At 45.8% G+C, this 22,250-nt stretch overlaps 9 protein-coding genes and 1 long non-coding RNA gene across 10 annotated transcripts; 3 read left to right on the top strand and 7 right to left on the bottom strand.

Annotated features, from left to right (window-relative positions):
• Positions 1-2,432: 2,432 nt before the first annotated feature.
• On the bottom strand, positions 2,433-3,088 carry LOC6896912 (uncharacterized). Its single transcript, XM_033377221.1, has 2 exons — positions 2,984-3,088; positions 2,433-2,924 (listed from the first exon to the last, which is right to left on the bottom strand). The coding sequence occupies exons 1-2, from the start codon at positions 3,086-3,088 to the stop codon at positions 2,433-2,435; spliced, it is 597 nt and encodes a 198-aa protein (XP_033233112.1).
• Positions 3,089-3,198: 110 nt separating this feature from the next.
• On the bottom strand, positions 3,199-4,482 carry LOC6896913 (uncharacterized). Its single transcript, XM_033377223.1, has 2 exons — positions 4,405-4,482; positions 3,199-3,693 (listed from the first exon to the last, which is right to left on the bottom strand). Exons 1-2 carry the CDS (start codon positions 4,480-4,482, stop codon positions 3,199-3,201), a joined length of 573 nt encoding a protein of 190 aa, XP_033233114.1.
• A 106-nt stretch (positions 4,483-4,588) lies between these two features.
• On the bottom strand, positions 4,589-5,462 carry Npc2c (Niemann-Pick type C-2c). Its single transcript, XM_001357949.4, has 3 exons — positions 5,320-5,462; positions 5,140-5,253; positions 4,589-5,068 (listed from the first exon to the last, which is right to left on the bottom strand). Exons 1-3 carry the CDS (start codon positions 5,402-5,404, stop codon positions 4,773-4,775), a joined length of 495 nt encoding a protein of 164 aa, XP_001357986.2. The 5' UTR covers positions 5,405-5,462; the 3' UTR covers positions 4,589-4,772.
• Positions 5,463-10,877: 5,415 nt separating this feature from the next.
• On the top strand, positions 10,878-11,640 carry Npc2d (Niemann-Pick type C-2d). Its single transcript, XM_001357951.4, has 2 exons — positions 10,878-10,994; positions 11,061-11,640. Exons 1-2 carry the CDS (start codon positions 10,907-10,909, stop codon positions 11,459-11,461), a joined length of 489 nt encoding a protein of 162 aa, XP_001357988.3. The 5' UTR covers positions 10,878-10,906; the 3' UTR covers positions 11,462-11,640.
• A 1,421-nt stretch (positions 11,641-13,061) lies between these two features.
• Positions 13,062-14,632, bottom strand: Npc2e (Niemann-Pick type C-2e). Its single transcript, XM_001357950.4, has 3 exons — positions 14,268-14,632; positions 13,564-13,671; positions 13,062-13,506 (listed from the first exon to the last, which is right to left on the bottom strand). The coding sequence occupies exons 1-3, from the start codon at positions 14,332-14,334 to the stop codon at positions 13,163-13,165; spliced, it is 519 nt and encodes a 172-aa protein (XP_001357987.3). The 5' UTR covers positions 14,335-14,632; the 3' UTR covers positions 13,062-13,162.
• On the top strand, positions 13,225-16,627 carry Fancl (E3 ubiquitin-protein ligase Fancl). Its single transcript, XM_033378092.1, has 4 exons — positions 13,225-13,351; positions 15,063-15,232; positions 15,290-16,279; positions 16,343-16,627. Exons 2-4 carry the CDS (start codon positions 15,119-15,121, stop codon positions 16,382-16,384), a joined length of 1,146 nt encoding a protein of 381 aa, XP_033233983.1. The 5' UTR covers positions 13,225-13,351; positions 15,063-15,118; the 3' UTR covers positions 16,385-16,627.
• On the bottom strand, positions 16,404-18,877 carry ohgt (E3 ubiquitin ligase component cereblon). Its single transcript, XM_001357953.4, has 5 exons — positions 18,686-18,877; positions 18,257-18,616; positions 17,546-18,203; positions 16,977-17,479; positions 16,404-16,915 (listed from the first exon to the last, which is right to left on the bottom strand). The coding sequence occupies exons 1-5, from the start codon at positions 18,705-18,707 to the stop codon at positions 16,608-16,610; spliced, it is 1,851 nt and encodes a 616-aa protein (XP_001357990.2). The 5' UTR covers positions 18,708-18,877; the 3' UTR covers positions 16,404-16,607.
• Positions 18,878-19,327: 450 nt separating this feature from the next.
• On the top strand, positions 19,328-20,579 carry LOC4800776 (uncharacterized). Its single transcript, XM_001357954.4, has 3 exons — positions 19,328-19,606; positions 19,936-20,032; positions 20,111-20,579. The coding sequence occupies exons 1-3, from the start codon at positions 19,490-19,492 to the stop codon at positions 20,500-20,502; spliced, it is 606 nt and encodes a 201-aa protein (XP_001357991.3). The 5' UTR covers positions 19,328-19,489; the 3' UTR covers positions 20,503-20,579.
• Positions 19,564-20,042, bottom strand: LOC117183608 (uncharacterized). The gene is made up of 3 exons (XR_004468736.1): positions 19,913-20,042; positions 19,721-19,849; positions 19,564-19,651 (listed from the first exon to the last, which is right to left on the bottom strand). It is a non-coding gene; the product is annotated as an uncharacterized lncRNA (long non-coding RNA).
• On the bottom strand, positions 20,538-22,217 carry mtTFB2 (mitochondrial transcription factor B2). The gene is made up of 4 exons (XM_001357955.4): positions 21,641-22,217; positions 21,439-21,578; positions 21,056-21,372; positions 20,538-20,993 (listed from the first exon to the last, which is right to left on the bottom strand). Exons 1-4 carry the CDS (start codon positions 22,125-22,127, stop codon positions 20,579-20,581), a joined length of 1,359 nt encoding a protein of 452 aa, XP_001357992.3. The 5' UTR covers positions 22,128-22,217; the 3' UTR covers positions 20,538-20,578.
• Positions 22,218-22,250: the final 33 nt, after the last annotated feature.

The following is a 22,250-nucleotide window of genomic DNA, read 5'->3' on the forward strand; positions in this document are numbered from 1 at the left end:
CCCATATAGTATACACATTCTGGATCAGCAATAATTTCCGAGTCGATATAGCCTTGCTTCTCTGCCAGTCTGTCCGTCCATACGTGCCGATGAGCGCCTAGATCTCAGGGACTATCCAGACTTCTATGATATCATACAGTAACAAGTCTATTTCGAAATGCCCGTTTCCATATAAACCATATCTACCAGATTGCCGGATCTGGATCATATCTGATGATTGTTATAGCCAAAATTAACAGATCTTATTATTTAATTTTGTAAGGTTCTGTAAGGAAATACCCAAAAGGGTATTTCAAGTCAACAATATCTATTTAATTCCATATCAGCCATTTACCGCTTGAGCAATTTAGTAATTAACCTCAAACCCAAAAAAATACTGGATAGGTATCAAAAGCTCATTGAATATTGATCAGAAAATTGTGCATATTGTACATTCCGAAATGTTTGATGTCACGAAAGATGAACAATGTTTCAACAATAGTCCTTAATCACACCAAACCACTTCATTCTCCTCCAACTGAAGTTCCCTATTGAAGGACATTAAAGACTTCCTGTATGCCACGCAGAGAACAAAACGCTATTGACAAACCATAAGCCCAACTACAATCGACTGCTAGGGGGTTTGGAGGGGGTTGCGTCGCCTCGCTGGAGACGTTGATGACCTTTGAGGGAGGACCAGCACCAGAACCAGGACCAGGACCGAGCCGAAAGGCCAGCCAGAGGAGCCCCGGCCAGCCCGTTTTAATTAGAGTGGCATGAAAGTATGCCCGAGGCTGAGGCTAGGAGCTGATTCGCTCTATGCGATTCTTATGCAAATGCTTTTAATTACAAAACTGTGAAACTGAATTACGCAACATTGCGTTATTTAAGTGAATTATTTTGAGGCAGGTTCGTGTGTTTAATTGCCCAACTCAACGCCTTTTTAATTGCCAGCACCGTTGAGCCTCGAAAAGAAATGGCCAGATGGACGACCGCCATAGCCATCGGGTTCACAAAATTTTTCGTTTTATTTTAAATTTCGTTTTAAGTCGCCTGTAAATTGAATTTTACGTCGACTTGGCTGTTTCCAAAATCGATATTGATTGATTCAATTTTAATATGAATATGGGATATTGGGATATGTGATAGCATGTTGGGGTCTTGCCAAAAGATTCTAAAAATGTCGCAAATTGATGTTTGCCTGACTAGAAGCTGTAGTAAGAGGTCCAATCAGACCGCCAGAATTTAAAGTAATTTTGATTCAATCTATAAATCTTTTAAATATATAAAATCAATGATTCACTGTCCCAACAGCACAGATATCGTGAAATCCCGCTTCGATTTCCTCGGAGAAATCTGAAGCTATTGACCATTCTCCGTCATAGGAAATCGAAATTGAAAAGTTTACCCTCCTCTCGACGAGGCTAATAGGAAATATTTGTAGATAAAAAGGCGACAAATTGAATTTGCAAAGGTCACACATAAGTGCGACACTTGATAGCAGGCATTGGCACTTCACGTGAGTCGTCCGTCCACCTCCCGGCGAAAGAACTCCCCAGAAGAGCTACTTGAAATTGTTGGAATTTTCTTTTCTCTGCTGAGAGATGAGATTGGCAATACATATTTGGATTTCCATTTGCCCTTCCACAGAAGATATGCACATTATTTTCGCCAAATTGAATTGGCAAAGTGATTTGATTGTGCGTGAATAAAGACATTTCCGATCAGAGGGTGTGACCATGGGACCAGGGCCAACCCCTTTAATAAAAAACTGTCTACGGGCTGAAAACCGCATTACGGATTTTAATTAACCGGGGCAGGAATATTTCAACATCCATTAAAATATCATATTACATCCAGAGAGAGAAAGAGAAAGAGAGTCTTGACTTTGGAAAGGGTTTTAGTGGCTTATGTGGCCAACAACTGTAGAAGCCTTTATCCTGGATAAATGCAGCCATTATATGATGAAAATGAAATGAAAGATAGTTGCCTGACTGGCGGCTTCCCAATTGATTGGCCATTGAACATATTGTTTTTCTATTAATTATACGAAAATTACGCCAACAAAGAGCACATATGGCTTCGGAATACCGCAAGGATCCCGCGGGAAATCCAAAAACACACAACCTCAAAACGGAGACACGCAAGTCTCGATAGTCTAGAGATAATCACCATAATCGGACTCTGCACTTTAAGCGATTTTCAATACAATACGAGCTTCAGTACATACTTAGGGGGAAAAATGCCACCAAGAACGAGTCGCATGACGCACAATGGAAAAAAACTGTAGGCGGAAAATTGCGAATTGCGAAGGGAAAAAATCGGCAGGCAATCCGCTTACAATGCAAACGGGGGGTGGCCCAGGAGGGTGACCAGGGACCAGGGACCAGGGTGGGTGTGTGTTCTGTCCCGTAATTACATATCCTTTGTTCGCGCACTCTACGGTTTTCAGTTTATTCTTGGGCACTCTGGGATGGTACTATGACGTCCGTGGTCACCTGTAGAGCAAAGACCTTGGCTATCTCGCCAGTTCCCTCGACCACTTCCACGAAGAACTTGTAGGTTCCGTTCTGCAGGCTCGCTGGATAGATATCGTACGCACTGATATTCAGCAGCGAGAAGTTTCCCACTCGCACAGGACACGAAATGATTTCGCTCATGTGCATCTTCGATTTGAGAAAATATCGCATCATGGGATTGCCAGAAAAGTCGGAAAAGAAGCCGCACAGGTCCAGGCGCTTCATCTGCAGTAGAGTGACGAAGATCGTTTCGCCCTCGGGCCTTACGCGCACCTTCAAACCGAAGATCAGGAAATTGCTGCCCAGCTCCCTTTTGAGCCGCACATTAATATCGAAATGGGAGCGATCCGTATGAATGTGGGTGAAAACCTTCATATAGCCAGACTCGCCGTAAACGTTGATGTGGTTGATGCGCAGAATAGGTTTCTGAAAGGCAGTGCAACTCGATGAGAGATGATTGTTCATCCACGGAACCACTCAAATACCTTTTTCGAGTCATCATCCTCATCCCACATTGATTTCGAACCATTTTCCTTGGAGAATATCAACTGGAAGAGCGATAAAAACAATGCGTTCTGAATGAGGTTCATTGCGCAATGGGAATAACAATGGAGATCAGACCATCGTATGGTCATGGTCATGGTCTCTGCGCCATATTCTACTGCAGCTTAATGTCAGCCATTTATTAGATTACCACAAATCACACGCCATTCTCTTGCTCTATGATCTGTATAATCGAGGTGACCTGCAAAGCAAAAACCTTGGCTATCTCTCCGCTCTCCTCGACTATTTCAGCGAAGAACTTGTATGTGCCGTTTTGAACACCATCCGGCGAGATATTTTCGGCCACATCGGCATTCAGCATCGTGTAGTTGCCCACCCGGATGGGGCACTCAATGATGTCGCTCAGTATGACCGTTTTTTTGAACAAGAACCGCAGCATCGGGCTGCTATTATACTCGCTGAGGAAGCCACAGAAATTGATTCGTTTCAGCCCGAACAAGCGGACAAACTTGTTCCTGCCATCGGGTCGAACCCGCACCTTGACATTCATCACCAGGTGGTTGCTGCCCAGCTCACGCGTCAAGCGGACATTCAGGTCGAAGTGAGTGCGATCCTCGTGAATGTTAACCTTGGCCTTCATGTAGCTCGATTCGCCGAACACCTTAATGTGCTTGATGGACACTATTGCTTTCTGAGAACAAGTTGAGTTTACTTTTGGTGCATTTTCTTTACCATTCAAGTCAATTAAATACCTTTTGATCTGGTTCAAAATCTAGAAAGGAGCTCTCCTTCCCATCAACTTGGTTGGTTAGGTGCAACCACACACAAGCCAAAACCCAACCGATCCGAATGAGTTCCATTTTGCAATGAGCTCTACAGATGATCCTTGGCCTCAGGGTTTCATAGTAAACAGCATGACAATGCAATTCTATAATTTGGTTGGGCTTTATTTTTAAATATATTGTTGGCAATTTGTCTTAATTGTTATCATCATCAGATCGGTTCGACTGACTGAACACGCCAGCATTTCATTTGCAAGTCTAACTGGAACATGAACCTACAAGATTGTACTTAGGATGGAGAGTTCTTGTTGAAAAACTGTGACTGCGGAGGTCCCAATTTGTAGCCCTTAGCAGCATATGTTATATGCTATATGTCACCACCTAGTCAACGACTCAATTAGCTAACCGACGGATATGCGCCGCCATCAGAGCTTATTCATTAGACCCCCATCATCGAACCGGACCCGTCGCGGAAGCTCCAAAGTGTTGAAAAGCCAATTAGCGCCGAAGGCAGGAAGGAAGCCATAGGTGCTCAAGCTTTGGCCCTGCGTGTAAATGGAAGAGAGCGCAATGAAAAGTTTACAATTTTCTGAAAAGGAGCTGGAAAAAACCGCACGCACCACCTGAAAAGTTGTCGGCTGAGACGACTTTCCCCACTCGCCTTCGGCGCTGCGGTGTTGCGTAATTTTCTGCGTCATTTAATTAAGCCGATTCAGAGCGCCCCCAGGAGCTGTGGGGTCCGTCCGGCTAAGCTGCCGTAGTCGTACATACACACTATATGTGTGGGAGTAATTAGCTCAGATGTTCATGTTTATAATTCATATTTTCCCCTAATTATTTATTCATAACTGCTAATAGTGTTTGTCGGGGCTTAGTGCCACAACAGCTTAACTACGCCTATTAATTGGCATCGACAGATGCTCAGTGCAGCAACATTGATACAATGTCTCGACTTAACCTACTCCTCAACACACAGTCCAGTGCAGTTCTACAGGGCACTGGGCTTCTTAATGCGCGCATCGGTCAGGAAGCAGGACACCACCTGATTGTCATTTTCCACATCGAGGAGTCTGACCTCCAGGCGGGTGGGCACCTCGGGCTGATTGGTGTTCACGGGCAGGAGTAGCTCGTAGGTGACATCCTCGCCGGCATCCAGGGGACAGTATGCGCCGTGCAGGAGATTCTGGCACACATTTCCACGGCTGGCATCCAAATCGTAGGGTATGGTAACACCCAGCGAGGTGAGACGCACTTCGGCCGACAACTTCTTCATATAATTTCGGGCTATAAGTACATTAGAAGGTAAATCAACCAATTAGCACCTGCACTTTGCCCTATCCTGAGGTCACACTTACTGGCAACAAACTGGATGTCGATCTTGGCCTCGGATCCCTTCCAAAAGTCGCAGGGCACGGCATCGCACTCATCGATCTGCACCATTAGCGGTAGGGGGTAGCTGCTATCCGCACCTTCATTTGATTATAGATTCCATGATTAATTATTTCCATCTAACAAGCTTCTCCAGATGTACTTACATTGTCTGATTGGGGTATCCGCAGTGACCAGGGTCCACATAAGGGGCAGCATCAGGCATAGACAAAACTTCTGAATGTTGGACATTTTTGTATGGTTTTTGGTTGCTTCTGTTCTCTGTGAAAGCACTTTGGTTTTTGTTCCCTAAACTGGGCTATCAGAGGGGTATTTATACCCGAATCATGGCTACCTTGGTTCTCGCGCACTCGGATCACAATCTAATCCGTTTTGCACTGAGTTTGAATTGAGGAACATTGAACGTGTTTTATTACGTCTCTTATTACGTCTTAATCGCACTTAAAATGTGATGAATTGGCAGGGAACACCTTTTCAATGATTTCATATTTAGTTTCCATATGGTTGAAAGATTGATCACTGATTGATTGATCTTATCGTTGCCTCGGAAATGCCTGAGGGCAGGATTTTCTGTGTGGACTACTGTTATAAAGCACCGAATCAAGTAGCATAATTTTACTACCCCTCTGCTGTCCACAGAACTAGCAAAAATATCTGTCATCCCCAATTTTGAGGATGCGAGAAAACCGAACTCAAAATCACACTTAAAGATCAATCTACTACGTAGATTACCGAATGTGGAGTCTGGTCGGATCATTTGTTAATTACAGCCCGGCCACGCGGTCGCGCCCTCTGGCGGAGTGAGCGAGATAAAATTGTCAGATAGTAATTCGATGGCTGAAAAAGGAACAGAGAGAATACAGCAGTATGGATATATTTAGCTAGACTAATTATCATTAGCTGGAAAGAAGATAATCAGAGTGCTGAATGTACCCGGTAATATAGTGTCGCCGCACTTGTGTCGCTGCCACAAATTTTAAATAGAAACTCATTATCGGTAACTATATTCTAATGAATTGTTTATAAATTCCCCCGATTACCATGCAAACAAACATCATATTAGATTAGTCACACCAGAACAGCTACTATTATCGATGGTCATAATACAGTAGCCAGTACATTCGAACTTTCCGAGTGCAAGCCCCCTTTATTTTGGGTGCTCTGATAAGATCGGCCAACGCGTACGAACACCTGTTGCGGTCTCGGGATTGGGGTTTCAGGTGCAGGCGAACTTGGACCCATCGCTAGCATCAAATTTGCACACGATTGGAAATTAAATACTCGGCCCGACCACTGGCACTGTATTTCGATAAGATTAGCATTCGCGAACCGCGATTTCTGTGGCATACTCTTGGGCTACCGGACTGGAGCAACCCTAAGCGTTCTGTAAAGCGTCGCATTAACATCAATTTATATGCATAGCCAATTTGTAGCAAGTTTTATACAATTTCTTACACCCACTTGACTCGACGAGAGCACCAGACGAGCCGAGCAGCACGGAAGTCAGGGAAAGTCAAGGGGTGACAGCGGCAGGCCAGAGCGATCCTTGTGCCCAAATTTCATCAATATTTTCAGATTTTGTTCACAAATTCAACTGTTTTATATGCAAATTAGCTAAGCGATTTCGCCCCAGCCAGCCGGCAATTGATTTCCAAAATATTTACGTACTACTCGCACATCCATCCATCAAATGGGCAAATAATTGCAGGATATGCCAGGGGATGTGAGCATTCAATTGGCGGAACAGTTTGTTTAATTTGCATTTTTGTAATTAATTTGTGCGTTAATGAGGATTTAATATATTTTACGTGACAGTTTATTTTGAAAATAACTGAGGGGTGAATCTATAAGTGGCATTTGAAACGGATTGAATTGAAGTTGAGCAATGCAATGCATAATCCGATGACTCCAAATACTTTCATTTGATTTTTAATCGCTCTAAAAAAGGTTTAGTTTTTTAGTTGTGAATTTTGGTAGTTCTTTTAATCCGATTTCTTTCAGATTTCTTAGAAAATTGCAGTTAATCCCTAACTAAAACATGAAAGACTCTGCAGACAAGTTTATTTGATACTGAAACTAATTTCACTTGTATTTAAGTGACTTTGTAACCTTCTACTTCTAACTCGAGTTCCTTTAATATTTCCCTGGAAATCGCAAAGTATTTTACTTGGAATTTCTGCCTTGTACCAGCAACATCACGGCCAGGAAAGTGGAAATTATAGGAGAGGGCATACATAGCTCTCAAATTATGTATTGCCTGGCTTCAAACTAACATTTTAATTATACTTTGTACTTACCAGCGAGTGAGAGTTCGAGCTCGAGAGGTACGACCTGTACATTATTATGCAAATGCAGTAAACTTCTTTTCGCCTGAAGAGGTCACATTTCTCAGGTGAAATTGTGTTGCCAGGTGGGGACCTGGACACATGCCCACAAATGCCAGCACGTAAGGGGAGAAATTACTCAACAGCTAGTGGAACTTGTTGAAACGCATGTTTCTCTTGATTTCGGGAAACATGAATTTTGCATTCATTTAATTACACAGTCCAGACCATCGACACACAGTCGCAGTGCAGACTCACAGCAGGGGGCCGGTGGAGGGGGCTCTGAGCAAATTAATTAGCATCCCATGCTGGAAAAATTTAATAAAAACCATTTTCGCATGACGGCATATGCAAATTACAATTTGGCAAAAGGCGACTGAGTCTTAATATAGGTGTACGGTGTATATCAAAGTGTGCAGCAAAGCGAAAAGGACTAACAATGCAGGTGGAAATTGTGGAAAACTGTGGAAAAATTGTCTCAAGGCCAGTTGGTCAGTGGTCAGTGGTCTGAGGACAGGCCCGGCCTGGCCACAAAACAAATACGTTGCCTTGTTATAACAGAACCAGCTGAATGCACTCGAATAGTTCCGACTATAGACACCACCCCACCCTGAGCATAAGGGTTGCTCTGACCCCAAATACCAGGCACCTGTTGAGGGGGGATGGGATTGATGGGGTTGGTGTTGAGGTTGGGGCTTCCTGCGCAATTGGGCGTGACTTTCAGAAATTCCTCTATTAATTGACAACACACGGCCCTGGAACTCTGGCTCCGAAAATTTAATGAAAAATTAACAACACGAAAATCAAATTGTCGCCTAATTGAGACACAAAGCACCAGCCAGCCAGTTTGTCATTCGGGTATTGAATTACGTACAAACAAATATCAAATTGAAATAGAACAGAGAGTGGGTATGGAGTGGGTACGGGATGGGTACGGGATGGGTGGCCGCACAGGCTGGCTTGGCTGTCAGGAGTAAGGCCACGGGATCGGGATTGGCGTGACAAATTGTTTGGCTTTGGCGCTGGCATTTGATGTCGGACTTGATTTGACAAATTAATTGAGTTAACTGGAAACTGTGGTGCTGCAGCTGGAGTGGGAGTTGGGGTGCGGCCTGGGGCCATCCAATCTATTCAAATATTAAAACAAGCAACCTACCAACCCCTTCCAATCCAAACAAATTTTCTGTCACTTTTAGTTGCATACTTTTCCTGAAAAGAAAAATCGATAAAAAAGCTCGCTCTCAAAACTTCCACTCACCTTATCGATACGAGTATTTATTTCAGAGAGGAAAAAAGGCACATCAAAGATTAGCCGAATATCCGTTCAATACATTTGGGAATATGCAAAAAGCGGAGAAGTAGGCGGGCAGGGGAGGGAGTGGGTACACATTTTTGGCACACAAAAGTGCAAACGGAAACCGGCCTAAGTGGAAATGTTTTGCCTGCAAAAGTATGCTGGCATCAGATTTTTCCGGCCCGGATAATTGCATTACTTCGATGCTGCCGTAAATAGACTCGGAGCGGAGCGTGTGGGTTGGCATCAAAATCAATGAAACCAAATCTCCGCTCTGGCTGACTGATGCTAATCAAATATTGCGGTTCGCATTGTCGGCGAAAGGTGAAAGCCCCGAAGATACATTTCCCGCTCGGTTGTGTCGTGCAGGATTCTCCATTGCTTTGACATATTAAATAATGTCACAACAATTACATGTGAGAAGCGGCGACAGTTCCTCGGTAAGAGACGACATATGGGGGAGGGACGAAGGACCGATGGCAAGTTCAAAAGCATTTTGAGGAAATCTCATGCTGCGCTGAAGCTGTCCACATGCCACACGCCACCCACCCACCATCCAAAAGGTTGCGGAAAATCCGCAAGGGTGGATCGAAGCAGCACCCTGCTGGAGGATATCATTCAATCTCTACAGAAGCGAAACATCGACAACATTTGAGGCTCACCTCGCGTTTACCTTTCGCAACTTTTTGGCAAGGGCAGAATTATATTTTCCAGCTTACTTTTAGTCTGTTTCTTTTATACATTTTCCCTTCCTGTGTGCCGCAAAAGTTCCATTGTCAGTGGCTTTCGGCCGAGACGGAAATGTCTGTGGGTTTTTTGTCCATTGCCATCGACAGGCTTAGTGGCCTGACTGCCTGCCTGTGGTGGCTGCGGAGTGCTCAAGGATTTAGTTTTGCACTGTCCCCTGTCTCTGCCCCTGGCCCTGCCCCTGCTCCTGGCCCTGCCCCTGTGTGTAAAAGATGAAGTGATAAAATTCTGTTGCCCGATTTGATGATTTCACTTCCCATTGGCAACGGTTCGGTTGATTTCTTGAAATAGATGTAACACTACAGATTGTCATACTACAAATTGGTGGACATTTAGCATTACTCTGGGATGGGGTACATTGGTCAGGGTTCTTAAAGGTTTTCTCTGATGGATATGGGTATATAAGGTAGTCAGATTTCTACCGATTTGTGTGCCATATAAGAGGCAGATGGCATCGCACCTCTAGCATTCTATGACCTAAAGAAACACCTTTCGATCTATTTTGTAGTACTTTTTACCACGCCTACTGAAACCACTTACGCCTCCGCAAAAGCCTTAAGATCTATACATAGTTATAGGAATGTCTAGTACTGGAGGAGAGGTAAGAGGTTAACATATGTGATGGCTATATAGGATCGATATATAGTATAAATACAACTACTTTGAAACGGAATATCTGTATTAGGGTAGGGTTGAAAGTAGGTTCGAAAGGCATAGAAACTTATCGACACAGCATAGCTGCCTAATTGTACCCCATACTCAAAAAGAGTACAGGGGTATATTAGATTTGTGCACAAAATGGCTGTGTGTAACGCACACAAGGAAGCGTTTTCGACCCCATAAAGTATATATATTCTTGATCAGCATCAATAGCCGAGTCGAAAGAGACAAGTCTGTCTGTCTGTCCGTCTTCTCAGAGACTATAAAAGCTACGCAAGGAAATTTTGTATCCAGAATCAAGTTTGTTTCAAAAGTTTGCCGCGCTCTTCCGCTCCACAAAGGACGACAATCTGTGGCATGGTAGCGTGGCCCTCTTTTCATTCTCCTTTAGGTGAATCAAGCCATCATCTTCTCGCCTTATGTCCTATTTATGTCCCCCAATATTTCATGTCACCCAATGGCTCTTCTCTACTTAAACCACTTCAAAATAAAATTCATTTTTAAATCCCTAAAAAGTCAACGATTGGGTAAAGATGCGATCGAGTGCCAGAGCAGCCACCTTCGAAGGGCAAACACGACCAATTTGAGTCTATTGGCCCACCGATTAGATAAACCAAATCCGACATTAAATTTCACTCAAAAGTCGATCGGCTTTGGCTATAAAACGATGTTCGCACCGTTGGCTGAAACCAATGCAAACAAGGAAACATGCAGGCCAAGGCGTTTATTTGTATCTCTCTGGGATTATTGGCCACGGTCCAGGCCGCCAGCGATCTAGCCACAGATGTCAGGCGATGTAAGTACCACTAATTCGTCTCTCAAGTATTCCATGCTCGGAGAATTAACTGAAATCATTTCCCAGGCTCTGGCAATAAGCCCTTTCCTCTGGAGGTTCGCGTGGGTGGATGCATCACGCCGCCCTGCAATGTTGTGAAGGGATCCACGCAGCTGTTCGAGATCGATTTCGCCGTGGACAAGTACATCACAAGCATGAAGGCCATGGTTAAGGCCACGACCTTGGGAATCATCACAGTGCCGTACGAGCTGCCGCCAGAAGTGGCCGCCGTTTGCCCCAACCTCATGTACGGCGCCTACTGTCCGCTGTATCCAACCGAGGATGTCACCTACTTGTTTTCCTTCCCCATTGGCGAGTATCCCGAGATTGGGGTGAAGGTGGAGATCTACCTGGTGGATCAGGATGGTGATACATCCACGTGCTTCGTGTGCGACATCAAGGTGGTCAAGGGCAATGGCAGCAGTTGAACATCAGCAGTCGGGAAATCGAGAAAATATTCTTTCATTTATTGGCCTTAAATTCTGTGATATATGTACATTTGCATCTGAAAGCAAATCCGTTTGGCAAATCAATCCCCCCTTAGCTGCTTACCCGCGAGGTCTCATGAATATTTAATAAAATTTTAAAAGCCCTGCCTCCCCCCATACATATTTATATGTATTTATGTATGGGGGATGTTTGGCATTACCTCTGTACACGATGTGTTTTATTTTCATTGAAAATGTGCCCCAAATGCTGCAGCCAACCAACAAGGGACACTCGCGTGCTCTTTGATTATAATCTCAACTTTCCATTGGCCATTGCTATCTGGACACACAGCCAATAAAGTGTAAAATTAAGTGGTCGGTAGGCTATAATCGAATCAAATATTAATTCGCAAGTCTCTGGCCTGATTACCGCGACACACCTGGTCAGCCAAGGTAAGGTATCCAGGTAGCGGTAACCGCTTTAACCCGCAAGAGGAAGAGAAATGTACCGAGCTATCACTGTAGATTTCCCAAAACAAGCGACGAATCACAAAGCTTATCAATTCCCTTTCAATTCAAAATGCACTGGAAAAAGTTTTTCGACAATTTACGATTAACTTCCTGGAGCAGAAATCGTGTAAACAAAGGGAAGATGTATTTAGATTGAGATCTTTCAATGCTCAACGGTTTCAGAGGAATTTATAAGAAACTCTCGGAATTCTTTCATTAAATCATTCTGAACTTTTCGCCAAAATGGTGTTCAATGTTAAAGTTCTATATACTCATTCAGTATCTCTTGATAAGAATAGTTTTAATGTTTCCGCGTTGGTGATAATTGCGTTCTACACAAAATCCGATTCCTCTAACTCTGATAGTCTCCGAAGAGAAGTTGAACAAGAATATATTTTTGTACTTTATGTGGTTCGAAAACGCTTATTTCTGGGTGTTATATAGATAATACTCTAAGTACTCTAAGTATGAAAATATTCTAATCTATGCTATGGCGCCACACAGTAAACTGCCAGTGTAAAAATCATTCGAATAAAACTTAGTGATAGGTCGGGATTAGCCAAGAACAGATCTTTGGAGAAACTTTTAATTACTTTAACGACCTGAATAGAAACAAACACTAAGCACAAAAACACTAAGCTTTTGCTGCGAAAGATAAAGCTCTAGAAAAATCACAAATCACCAAAATTAAAGATTAATACAGATAAAGCTAAAAATCATTGATTTCATAGTTTCTTGTACTCTAGTTTGGACATATCGTTCGGCCAAAAAGGCGTATTTTTCCTGGAATTTAGGCAAGTGTACTTTTGCACCCAAACCAGCTAAAAGTGTGTGGCAGATAAGGAGAGGCCCACTGTTGACCATATGGGCAATTCGATCAATAAGCTGGCGGTCAATAAGTGATTATCAAATCGCTTTTTATTGCCCATTCCACTGGTCAAATCAGTGAAATAAATTACTGGTTCTTCGGTGCAAACCGCAACGTCACCGATGACTGTGTTACATCTTATCGACGAAATGTGTTAATCGGCTGGTCGATTGCGGCGGGTACACTGGAAACCATGACGTAGTGAGGGTAAACAAACGGCTCTAATCTTTTGGGAATGGAATGGTTTGCATTTATTGACGAAGTAGAAGTAGTTAAATTTCAGTCAGGCCACACGAGTGGTGTCGCGTACTACGACCATCTGTCTATGCCTCCTGTTCGGTTTGGTTGTCGCGCCAGTCCAGGAGGTATTCCTCCTGGGCAGCCGTCGTTCCCTTGCGGAGCTTGCAGCTGCAGATAAAGCACGTGATGACCTCGGCCTCTGCATCGATGAGCGTTACGGTTACATCGGCGGTGATCTCCGGGAAACTGGGCTCCACATAGAAGTTGAACTGGTAAGTGACGTCCTCGCCTTTGTCGATGGGACACATGGCACCATACATCAAATTGGTGCACACATTGGACACTTCGTCGGGCAGCTCGTAGGGCAGATTCATGCCGAACACTTTGGCCGTGGTCTTGGCTGTAATGTTCCTGATATTGTTGCTGGCTGGAAATGGATACATTTTAAATAACGTTCAGTGTTTTGGCCAGGCCAAGTACTTACTGCCCAGGAACTGTACTTCCATTATGGCCGAGGTGCCCTTGTACACGGTGCACGGTGGCTCGTCGCAATCCGCCACTCTGACGCTCAGTGGAAACGGTTTATCCTTGCCTGAAATAATATATGAGGGATGAGCATAAAAGTAGGCTACATTTTGTGGAAAAGTCCAAGCGATAAGAGACTCTGATAAGCGGTATCACAACTGGTACTCTCTTGAGTTTCAGTCGCTTCTTTTTGCGCTATCTGGACGGTTCTTGAGTTTTTTACATATATGAATATGTATTTTTAATTCAACATCTAGATTGTTGGGGACAGCTAAACCCAAAGTCTAGGACGTAATTCACTAGATGCAGACTAGGAGATGACAGCGACCACATTCATTTAAATTGTTTAACTGAGCAAAAAAGTTTGCTATATTTTGTGGAAAATATTTAATAGTTTTACCATTAAGCAGGGCTGCAGAGGACTCACTCTCTTCTCTTGAGTTCTTGTGTATCAGTATGGAAGACTCTCTTGAGTTTCTTTCATAAAGGTATTTGTTTAAAAGCAGTATCAAGTTATCGTCTAGATTGTTGAGGACAGCTAGACCCAAAGTCTAGAATGTGATTCCCTTGATTAAATGGCATAAATATATAACAATAATCTTTGAAACTTTTGGATTCTCCTAAATCTGACAAATCCTTTTTTGTTGTTTAATGAGAACTTACATTGCTTTACATTCGTGGAACTCACTGCAGCCGAGAGAAATGCCAGAGCCAAAACAATCCGCATCATATTTAGATTCGTGGAATTTCCTGTAATCTTTCACTTTGAAAATCTTTGACTGATTGTGTCGGTACGATCGCCCGCAGTTGATGGCCGTTAGAGAATGGAACTACTGGGGCAATTGGAGACGTTTAAATAGGCAGACGCTGTGCATGGGGCTTGACCGAAACGATGACCAATTGGATGAGGTGAGAGGGTTTATCAAACTCGTTGGGGATTGATACCAGACAGCCACGCAGGTGTTACAAAAGAAAACACAGAATGAGCTTGCAGGTGTTGCGCTCTGACGAAGAGCAAATAGGTCTAAATGAAATCAGTAAATAACGTAAATTCGATTGATAAGCCCGGGAGAGCCCAAAACTATGGGGCAGAGTTGCCGCCATGTGGCGCAAACATCCGGCAAACAAATCAGAATCTATACATTATATTATATGCTTTTCGGCATACTTTGATGTCGAAATTGAGTTGAAGTTATATTTTCTATATATCGGTATAATGGTATATTTCGTCAATTTTATCAATCTATTAAATATCCTTTTCACTCATTCCCTTTCAAACTATTTGTATTTGGCGCGCACCTCTCGTATCCATTCGATAGTATCGATAGCCGTTTCTTATCGGCGGCAACATTGAATTTGTATGGGCGAAAAAGTACTAGCTCAAAATCCATACCCTCTTTTTCATCCCATTATGTAGCAAAGATGTAGTTACCATGTAGTATATGTATGTATTTTCAGATCAAAACAATTCAAAATCCAAGAGGGCCCTACCAATTGTTAATATTGCTAGAAAGATGGACAGCGAAAACACAAATTTGGAACAGTTTCTGGCAGAGAAGTACCCTGGTCTAACCGCAGAGCGAAACAAAACCGGTGCCCTCATAATCCGAGGCGTGGCGTGCAGTGAGGTAAGTCCCGAGTCTGCACAATTTCCCGCCCAATTGATAATAAACATATTTCCGCAGGGGAACTGGCGTCGCCTGAAACTCTATCTGCCGCATCATCCGGCCTTGGCGGGCTTTCAGTTGTATGTGCAGGAGCAACTGGAGTACAAGTGCTACACCTGCAACAACCTGCAGGTGAAGGATGATTGGCTGCTGGAGGATTTGTTGTCGCATTTGCCGAAGCTACTGCCGCCCAAGGAATCATTTGAAGGTTTAAATGATTCTGTCCAGCGCAGCAATATATACGCCGATATCCTGGCGCTGCACAAGCCCCTGGAGTACCGCTTGCAGATGGACGCAAGCTGCTCGCGGATACGTTTCAGCCAGTTTCCCGATTTCGATCAGCACTATCTGGAGCTGGAGGTGCCGACGATGCGTCTGCTGGAGCACAGTCTACCCGACTGCGTTATGTTGGGTGAAATGTTGGCCAAGAGCGCCCGAACGCTCAGTGACGGGCTGAATCTGTTTCGGAAGCTGCTGGAAGAGCTGCGTACGTTCTACGACAACTTCATGGACATTGATGAGCTGTGTCATGTGCTGCAGCCATCGCCCATTACCACCAAGCACAACACTCGCGTGTTCCCCCTGAAAGAGCGGGTCTACCTCAAGGTGACCATTGTTGATCCCTTCGCCTGCATTGCCTCCATGGCCCTGAAGATCATTGGACCCACCGAGGAGGTGGCCCGCTTGCGACATGTCCTAAGCGATGGCCTGGGCAATTGGGACCCAGAACTGGACATGCACAAGAATCTGCTGCGCATCTTTGACCTATGCTACTTTCCCATGCCCGACTGGAACGAGGAACACAAGCCGGAGGAGGAACAGGAGAAGCACTGCAACATTTGCTTCGTCTACCGCTTGGACAGTGGCGAGGTGCCCATCGTCTCCTGCGACAATCCACGCTGTGTCCTACAGTGTCATGCCGCCTGCCTGGAGGAATGGTTCAAGACGTTGCTGGATGGCAAGACCTTTCTGGACGTCTCCTTTGGCCTATGTCCATACTGCAAGGCGGTGAGTAGTAAAATCGAACGTAAATAAAGCATTGTGTGTACAATCTTTCCGTCTCTCCTGCAGAAGCTCTCCACCTCTTTCGCGGCACTCTTGGATGCGGCGTAAGACCAAAAGAAAGTCTCAGTTAGGATGGATCAGCCTTTAAATTTAATCTTAAACTTCAATTAAATATAATTTACTTCAACTAAATCAATCTTTCCGTTTGCACCTAAGCCCGTAGAACGTATATAAACCGATCTCAAGTCCTCTAAATGTGTTGTATAGACAATCAGATTTTTAAAAATTATGTTTTTATGAAACAAGTCCTAATTAAAGATGCTCCCACTGCTCATTCCATTCCCTCGGAAATGACCCTCAGCATGTTGCGCACCACAAAGTTGTTGCCGTTTACCGTGGCACTGTCGCCTGCCTTGCCAATCCGCACACTGGACCCAGCCAGGCCGTAGAACATCTTGGGGGCCAGATTCGGCTCGACAGCCTTGAACTCCCAGCCGACATGCTGGGCACAGAACTTGCACAAGATGATGTGCCACTGGTAGCCGGGGAACCAGCTAAACCTGGTGGACGGCTCACCGCTGTAGCCAATGGCATGGGATATCACCCGGTACACAGTGTTCGTCTCGTGTATATAGCCCCCTGGCAAGAGCAGAAGCCGAAATTAGAGTCAATTTTCAATGGAGTGGACGACGACACTCACCAGGATTGCAGTACTGTGTCTGCACGCCATGCTTGGACATGGCAAACAGATCTGAGCAGTAGGCAAGGCTGCTGTTGCAGTAGCGGCAATAGAAGAGCGTCTCCTCCTTTAGGATACCGCCGATGAGTTGCAGGCGCAGGTTCACCGAATCCGTAAGGAACATTTGGCTCATCATTTTCTCGGTCAGATGGAGATTGCGCACCAGCCAGAATGACATCTGTATGGGACACTTTGGCATTGTGTCGATCTTGTGTACCTCGAGCTTCTTGCGCGCCCGCTCCACAATATCCTCGTATGCGTACTCCTGGCAGACCTCGACCGGCCACGGTGTGCTGGAGATCTGATAGCGGAGATACTTGTCCCGCATGGAGGGTATGTCCCGGAAGCGACTCATCGACCCCATGTCGATGCACTTCAGGGGCTCGGGCAGAAAGTACTCCGGTAGTATCTTCACCTTGCTGTGGCACTTGTTGGTCGGATTACGTGCAATGTACTGGGGCAGGCTGAAACGACTCTTAAGGATTAGAAGCGAGTGCTGACATGGGCGCACTCACGACTCCGACACTCACCCCTTGATGTCGCTGCAGTTAATGACAATGCGCTGGAGGGCCCGGGACTTGTAGAAGGTCAGGTGGCGTCCGTTGTCGCCCTTCTCATAGATCTGGCAGGTCACTCCATACAATTTTTTGCTATCCTCGGGTGGCTTCATCAAAGGAAAAGCGACGGCAAAAATCAGACCATCCAGTCCAGACATATCGTCGTCGAAGAGGCTGCCATCGATCATAAAGGGCAGCACCTCGCCGGGAAATAGGATGTACTGGTGCAAAAAGATAAGCATGTGGTGCGTGCTGCCCACCTCCTGGTAGTTCACGCCGGGCACTCGATTCAAATTCGGGCCAAAATACGAATGTTCTGCCGGCAGATTGGTGTCGAAATGCACTCCCTCCTCCATGTCGATATCTATGGGTGGCCTGGGTGGTGGAGGCGGCGGATGCTCCGGCAGTTCATCATCTTCAGCCTCCGGGCTAACTTCATCGCTGTTGCGACTCCGTCGCCTCTCCTGGCTGAATACCATACTGCGGACGCGCTGCAAGAAGTTGTCCCGGTTCAAAAGCGCAGCGATTCCTCCGTCCTGATTGCGAGCCTGCGACACCATCATGTCCACGGCGAAACGCAAGCGATTTTGGGGTATCATCCAGCGTGGCATGGCCTCCACATCGGAGTCATCTGCGCGGATGTTGTCAATGTAATTGAGCATCAGACGAAGGCCATCCACTTACCCTCACTGTTTGGACTATCCAAGGACATGTCGCTGCCAGGGCGGTTGTAGCTGCCATCACTCTCGGTACCATCGTCCAGAACTATGTCTTCCTCACTGGGTCTTTCACCTCCGGCATTGGCGGATCCCTCGCCATCTGCCGATGGGCCAGGAACTGGGAGCGTGCCCTCCTCCGCAACCTCGCCGGACGGTCCAAAGAAGCGTTCGATCATGGCCGCTTCCATTTCGGCCGTCTCCTCGAAGACATCTATGACCCTCTCTACTGCAACGGAATCATCATTCGGTTGCACTTCTGCCCCACTCGGCCCTGCCGCTGCCTCCCCCGCAGAGCCAGCAACCTCCTGCTCTTGTGCATTGATTTCTGCGCAGTAAAATGTTTATAAAGTGTGGCTGCAGTTTGCTGTTGAACTTCGTTTTAGTTGCGTCCTACCTGCTGTCTCTTCCTCATCCATTTAATCCGTTTGGGTGTGGGAGTTTTGAGTCTAGTTGTAATTGTAATTTTTATTTATTTACTTTTTATTTTGACAAAGGAATTATCGATAGTACGTGAAGACGACTCTGTTGACCAAGGCGGAACACGCTTAAATTTTGAATTCAAATATTATGGGGATGCGTGAAATTCATTGTGTTTAAACTAGGATTAACCTCAAGCATATCTAAGGCACTCCAGTTAAATCAAGTATACAATGATTAATCGAAACCATATAAAGTGAGCGAGAAAATTCTCTAGATAGAATTGAATTTTTGATACAAGAGGATACCTGAAAAATTAAATTCAGCTTTGGAGACGAATTTATCGTATGTTCTCATGCTATCGCTGTCCTTCAGACTAGATTGGTCTTGAAGTGTAGTGGAATCGACCATTATTGGTTTTATCACATCTATAGTTCCACAGTTTGCCAAACAGAGGTTTTCGAGTTGTTATATTAAATTTTTATTAAGTAAATGGGATCACATTGGATTTGTATTAGGGTCGTTTCTACAACTTTATATGTTTCATAGAGAATCATTCAAATCTGCATCCGTTTTAGAGGTCCCCACAACAGCCCTATAGTATCAGCTGTTCGGATCCAACGACTTATTGTATATATAAAAGATCGATGCCAAATTAGCGCCCACAAAAGTTGGATCTACAAAAGGGGAAAGTCGCGACTTGTTCTGCCTGCCGTTTGTTATCTTGTAAAGTCCGGCCCATCGACCTGTTTTACATAGCAATAAAAAATCTACGGAGAGAATGATCAAGACGAGACTGCTGCTGCTCTGCGCGCTATCGGCGTTCCTCATGGGCATCGAGGCGCAGATAGCCTTCGTGGAGGACGCGGACATTGATAAGAAGAAAGTTAACTTGGCGGTAAGCTGTCGAGAGAGACTAGACGACACGAGCTTTGTCCCTGCTCTGCTTTGATAAGGCAATACAAAAGTGCATAAGTGAAAGCTAATTTCGGGAATGCCGAAGTTCGTATACCCTGGGGCCGAAAAATATATATTTCGAGTCTTGAAAGATGGCGCCAAGAACAGCAATTATGGAAAATCAAGTTTCTCCTGTAAAGACTGGTTTTTTTCTCCTTTCTGCTGTTGCCAACTATAATACTCTCTGAAAGAAAGGGTACCAAACAGAGGAGCTTTATAATTATATTTATAGATAATCAATCATTACTCTCCCGCTCCCTCTTTGTACAGGGTCGAAAGCCGCTCTATTCGCCGGCGCGATGCCCGCGGTACCAGCTTCTATATCCAGGGGATCAGCAGCTCGATTGGGTCTGTGACTGTGCGCCAGGTGAGCATATGGCAGGCGATCAGCATTTCCGAGCGATGACATAATATGCTCGGGTACTTCCCCTGTCTGCTCTGCTAGCCACGCTCTACTACCCGGAGACGGACGCCTGCTATCCCGCCTACAGGCAGGGCCCGTGCGAACAGGGCCAGATGCTGGTCCTCTACAAAGAGAAGATAATACCCGAGTGCGTGAGGAATCCCTGCAACACGGACGGCCATTTCATGATACGCGACACTTGCTACGAGTTCGGCAACACCAAGCACGAGGGCAATCCCTGTCCCTTCAAGGAGTACACCTATGTGCTGGGCGTAAATCCCATTAATCTGATGGTGGACTGCGTGAAGCTGTCGGTGCAGCTGGAGACGCGCATATCGCAGGACGAAGCGGCTGCTCCACCGGACTACCACATTGAGCTGGCCGAGAAATGCTCCCGCGGCAGCCGACTCCTTGCCCAGGGACGATGCACATAGGCAGTCGAGACGATTCGAATCAAATTCAAAAGAGATTTAAACTATAACAATAAGAATTCTTTATGTACAACAAAATCTATGCAGCTTTCGCTTTCTTGGCGGTATCGGGTTTGACAGTGTCCTCCTCGATTAGTTCCTCCGGCCCAAGGTCGTCCTCCTCAGGCAGATTAACAACATCCTCAAGACTCTGCTCATCGTTGGCCGTCTCCAGCTTGAGCAGGGCATTCTCCATGGAGGCCAGGAAGGAGCTCTCCTGGTACTCCGGCCACTGGCGGAACTGTCTGAACAGTGTCAGCATCTGGCTGGGCCTGAGGTCTCCGAACTGCGTGTAGATGTTGATGCCCGGAAAGTAGTCCCTGGTGCTCATCGTAGTGCTTTGTATGGTGTACTGTGGCAGCTTCAGCGGCGACTCATCGGGATATGTGGGCGAAATCGGCTCAGAGGCGTGCGGATTGATGATCAGTCTTGGCCCACAGCCGGGCACCCATTTTCTGCAAAAAGAGAATACATCAAATGATGGCGGTTCTGGCTGGTTGTAGAGCCTTCTACTCACTCGAGATTGGGTATTATACGATTCCGCCGGCTCACCATGTTCTGCTTGATGAAGAACCAGAGAGCTATTAGGTCCTGGGGCGAACACAGCTCGTGGAGATTGCGTCTTGGCACAAATTTAACCAGATACAAGTACTCCGGATTGACGGACCGCACCTTGCCCAGCTTGCTGCTCTTTGTGAGCTTATAATCGGCCTGCAGCGGCAGGAAATCCTCCCGCGGCACTTTGGCAATGAACCGATGCTCGAAGAGTATCTGGAAGAGCACCGTCGTGGAGCGGTAGATGAGGTACCCCACCTCATTGTCGCAGGTCAGGTGCTGCAGGAGCAATAAATTGTTCGATTACCACGAATCGGAATGTGGGCAGTGCTTGATTGTAGTTACTATGTAAATGGGGGGAGGCATCGCTAGGATCATTTCGCAGCGGCCCAGGTTGTAAAGACTCGTCTGGAACACGAGCGAGTTGATGAGATGCTTGAAGAACGCATACGATCCCACGGCGCCAAAGACCAGCATGTTGATATCTACACCCGAACAATCAATGGGTTAGTGGTTCCATTGCCCCGTTCATCTGTTGATTTCTCACCGTCTGTGAAGGGCCTCTGGGGCACGTCGTGCAGCAGCTCGGCCACCCGCACCCCATTGTCCATCTTGTCCATGAAGACCAGCTTCCACAGGTTGACCAGGTCGCCGTGGCGCACCTTCACCCGCTCCGGATACAATGTGTGCAGCTCATGCAGGCGGGGCATGAAGTATTCCATGCTCTCGAGCAGAATAATCTTGCGGAACTGCGTCTCCCGGTCGAGCAGGTGCCGGGTGAAGTGACCAGCTCCGGGATTCAGCTCCAGGACTGTGTCGCAGCTGGTCTGCTGCAGGTGCGGTTCCAGGTACTGGCCAATCCTCTGCGCCGTCTTTGCATTGGCCACATACATGTGCGTAGGTGTTTTCTGCTTTTTGCTGAGCAGCTTCTCGGGGTACTCGCCGCTGTACCGGGCCACCAACTCCCGCTTGGCCTTGCTGCTGAAGCAGGCGGCGCTTCTGCCGAGCCTCCAGCCAGATCGCAGTGGCAGCATGGCGGGTACCAATTTAATAAACAAAATCTAAAGTTTAAAAGCCGACCCCCGTTTGTTTACAAAAGCAACAGTTGGATCAGTGGCGTTTTGCAACACTCAATCATTAACAGCTGTGTAATAGAA

This window comes from Drosophila pseudoobscura, chromosome 2, assembly GCF_009870125.1.
Source record: "Drosophila pseudoobscura strain MV-25-SWS-2005 chromosome 2, UCI_Dpse_MV25, whole genome shotgun sequence".
Taxonomy (NCBI): Eukaryota; Metazoa; Arthropoda; class Insecta; order Diptera; family Drosophilidae; genus Drosophila; species Drosophila pseudoobscura.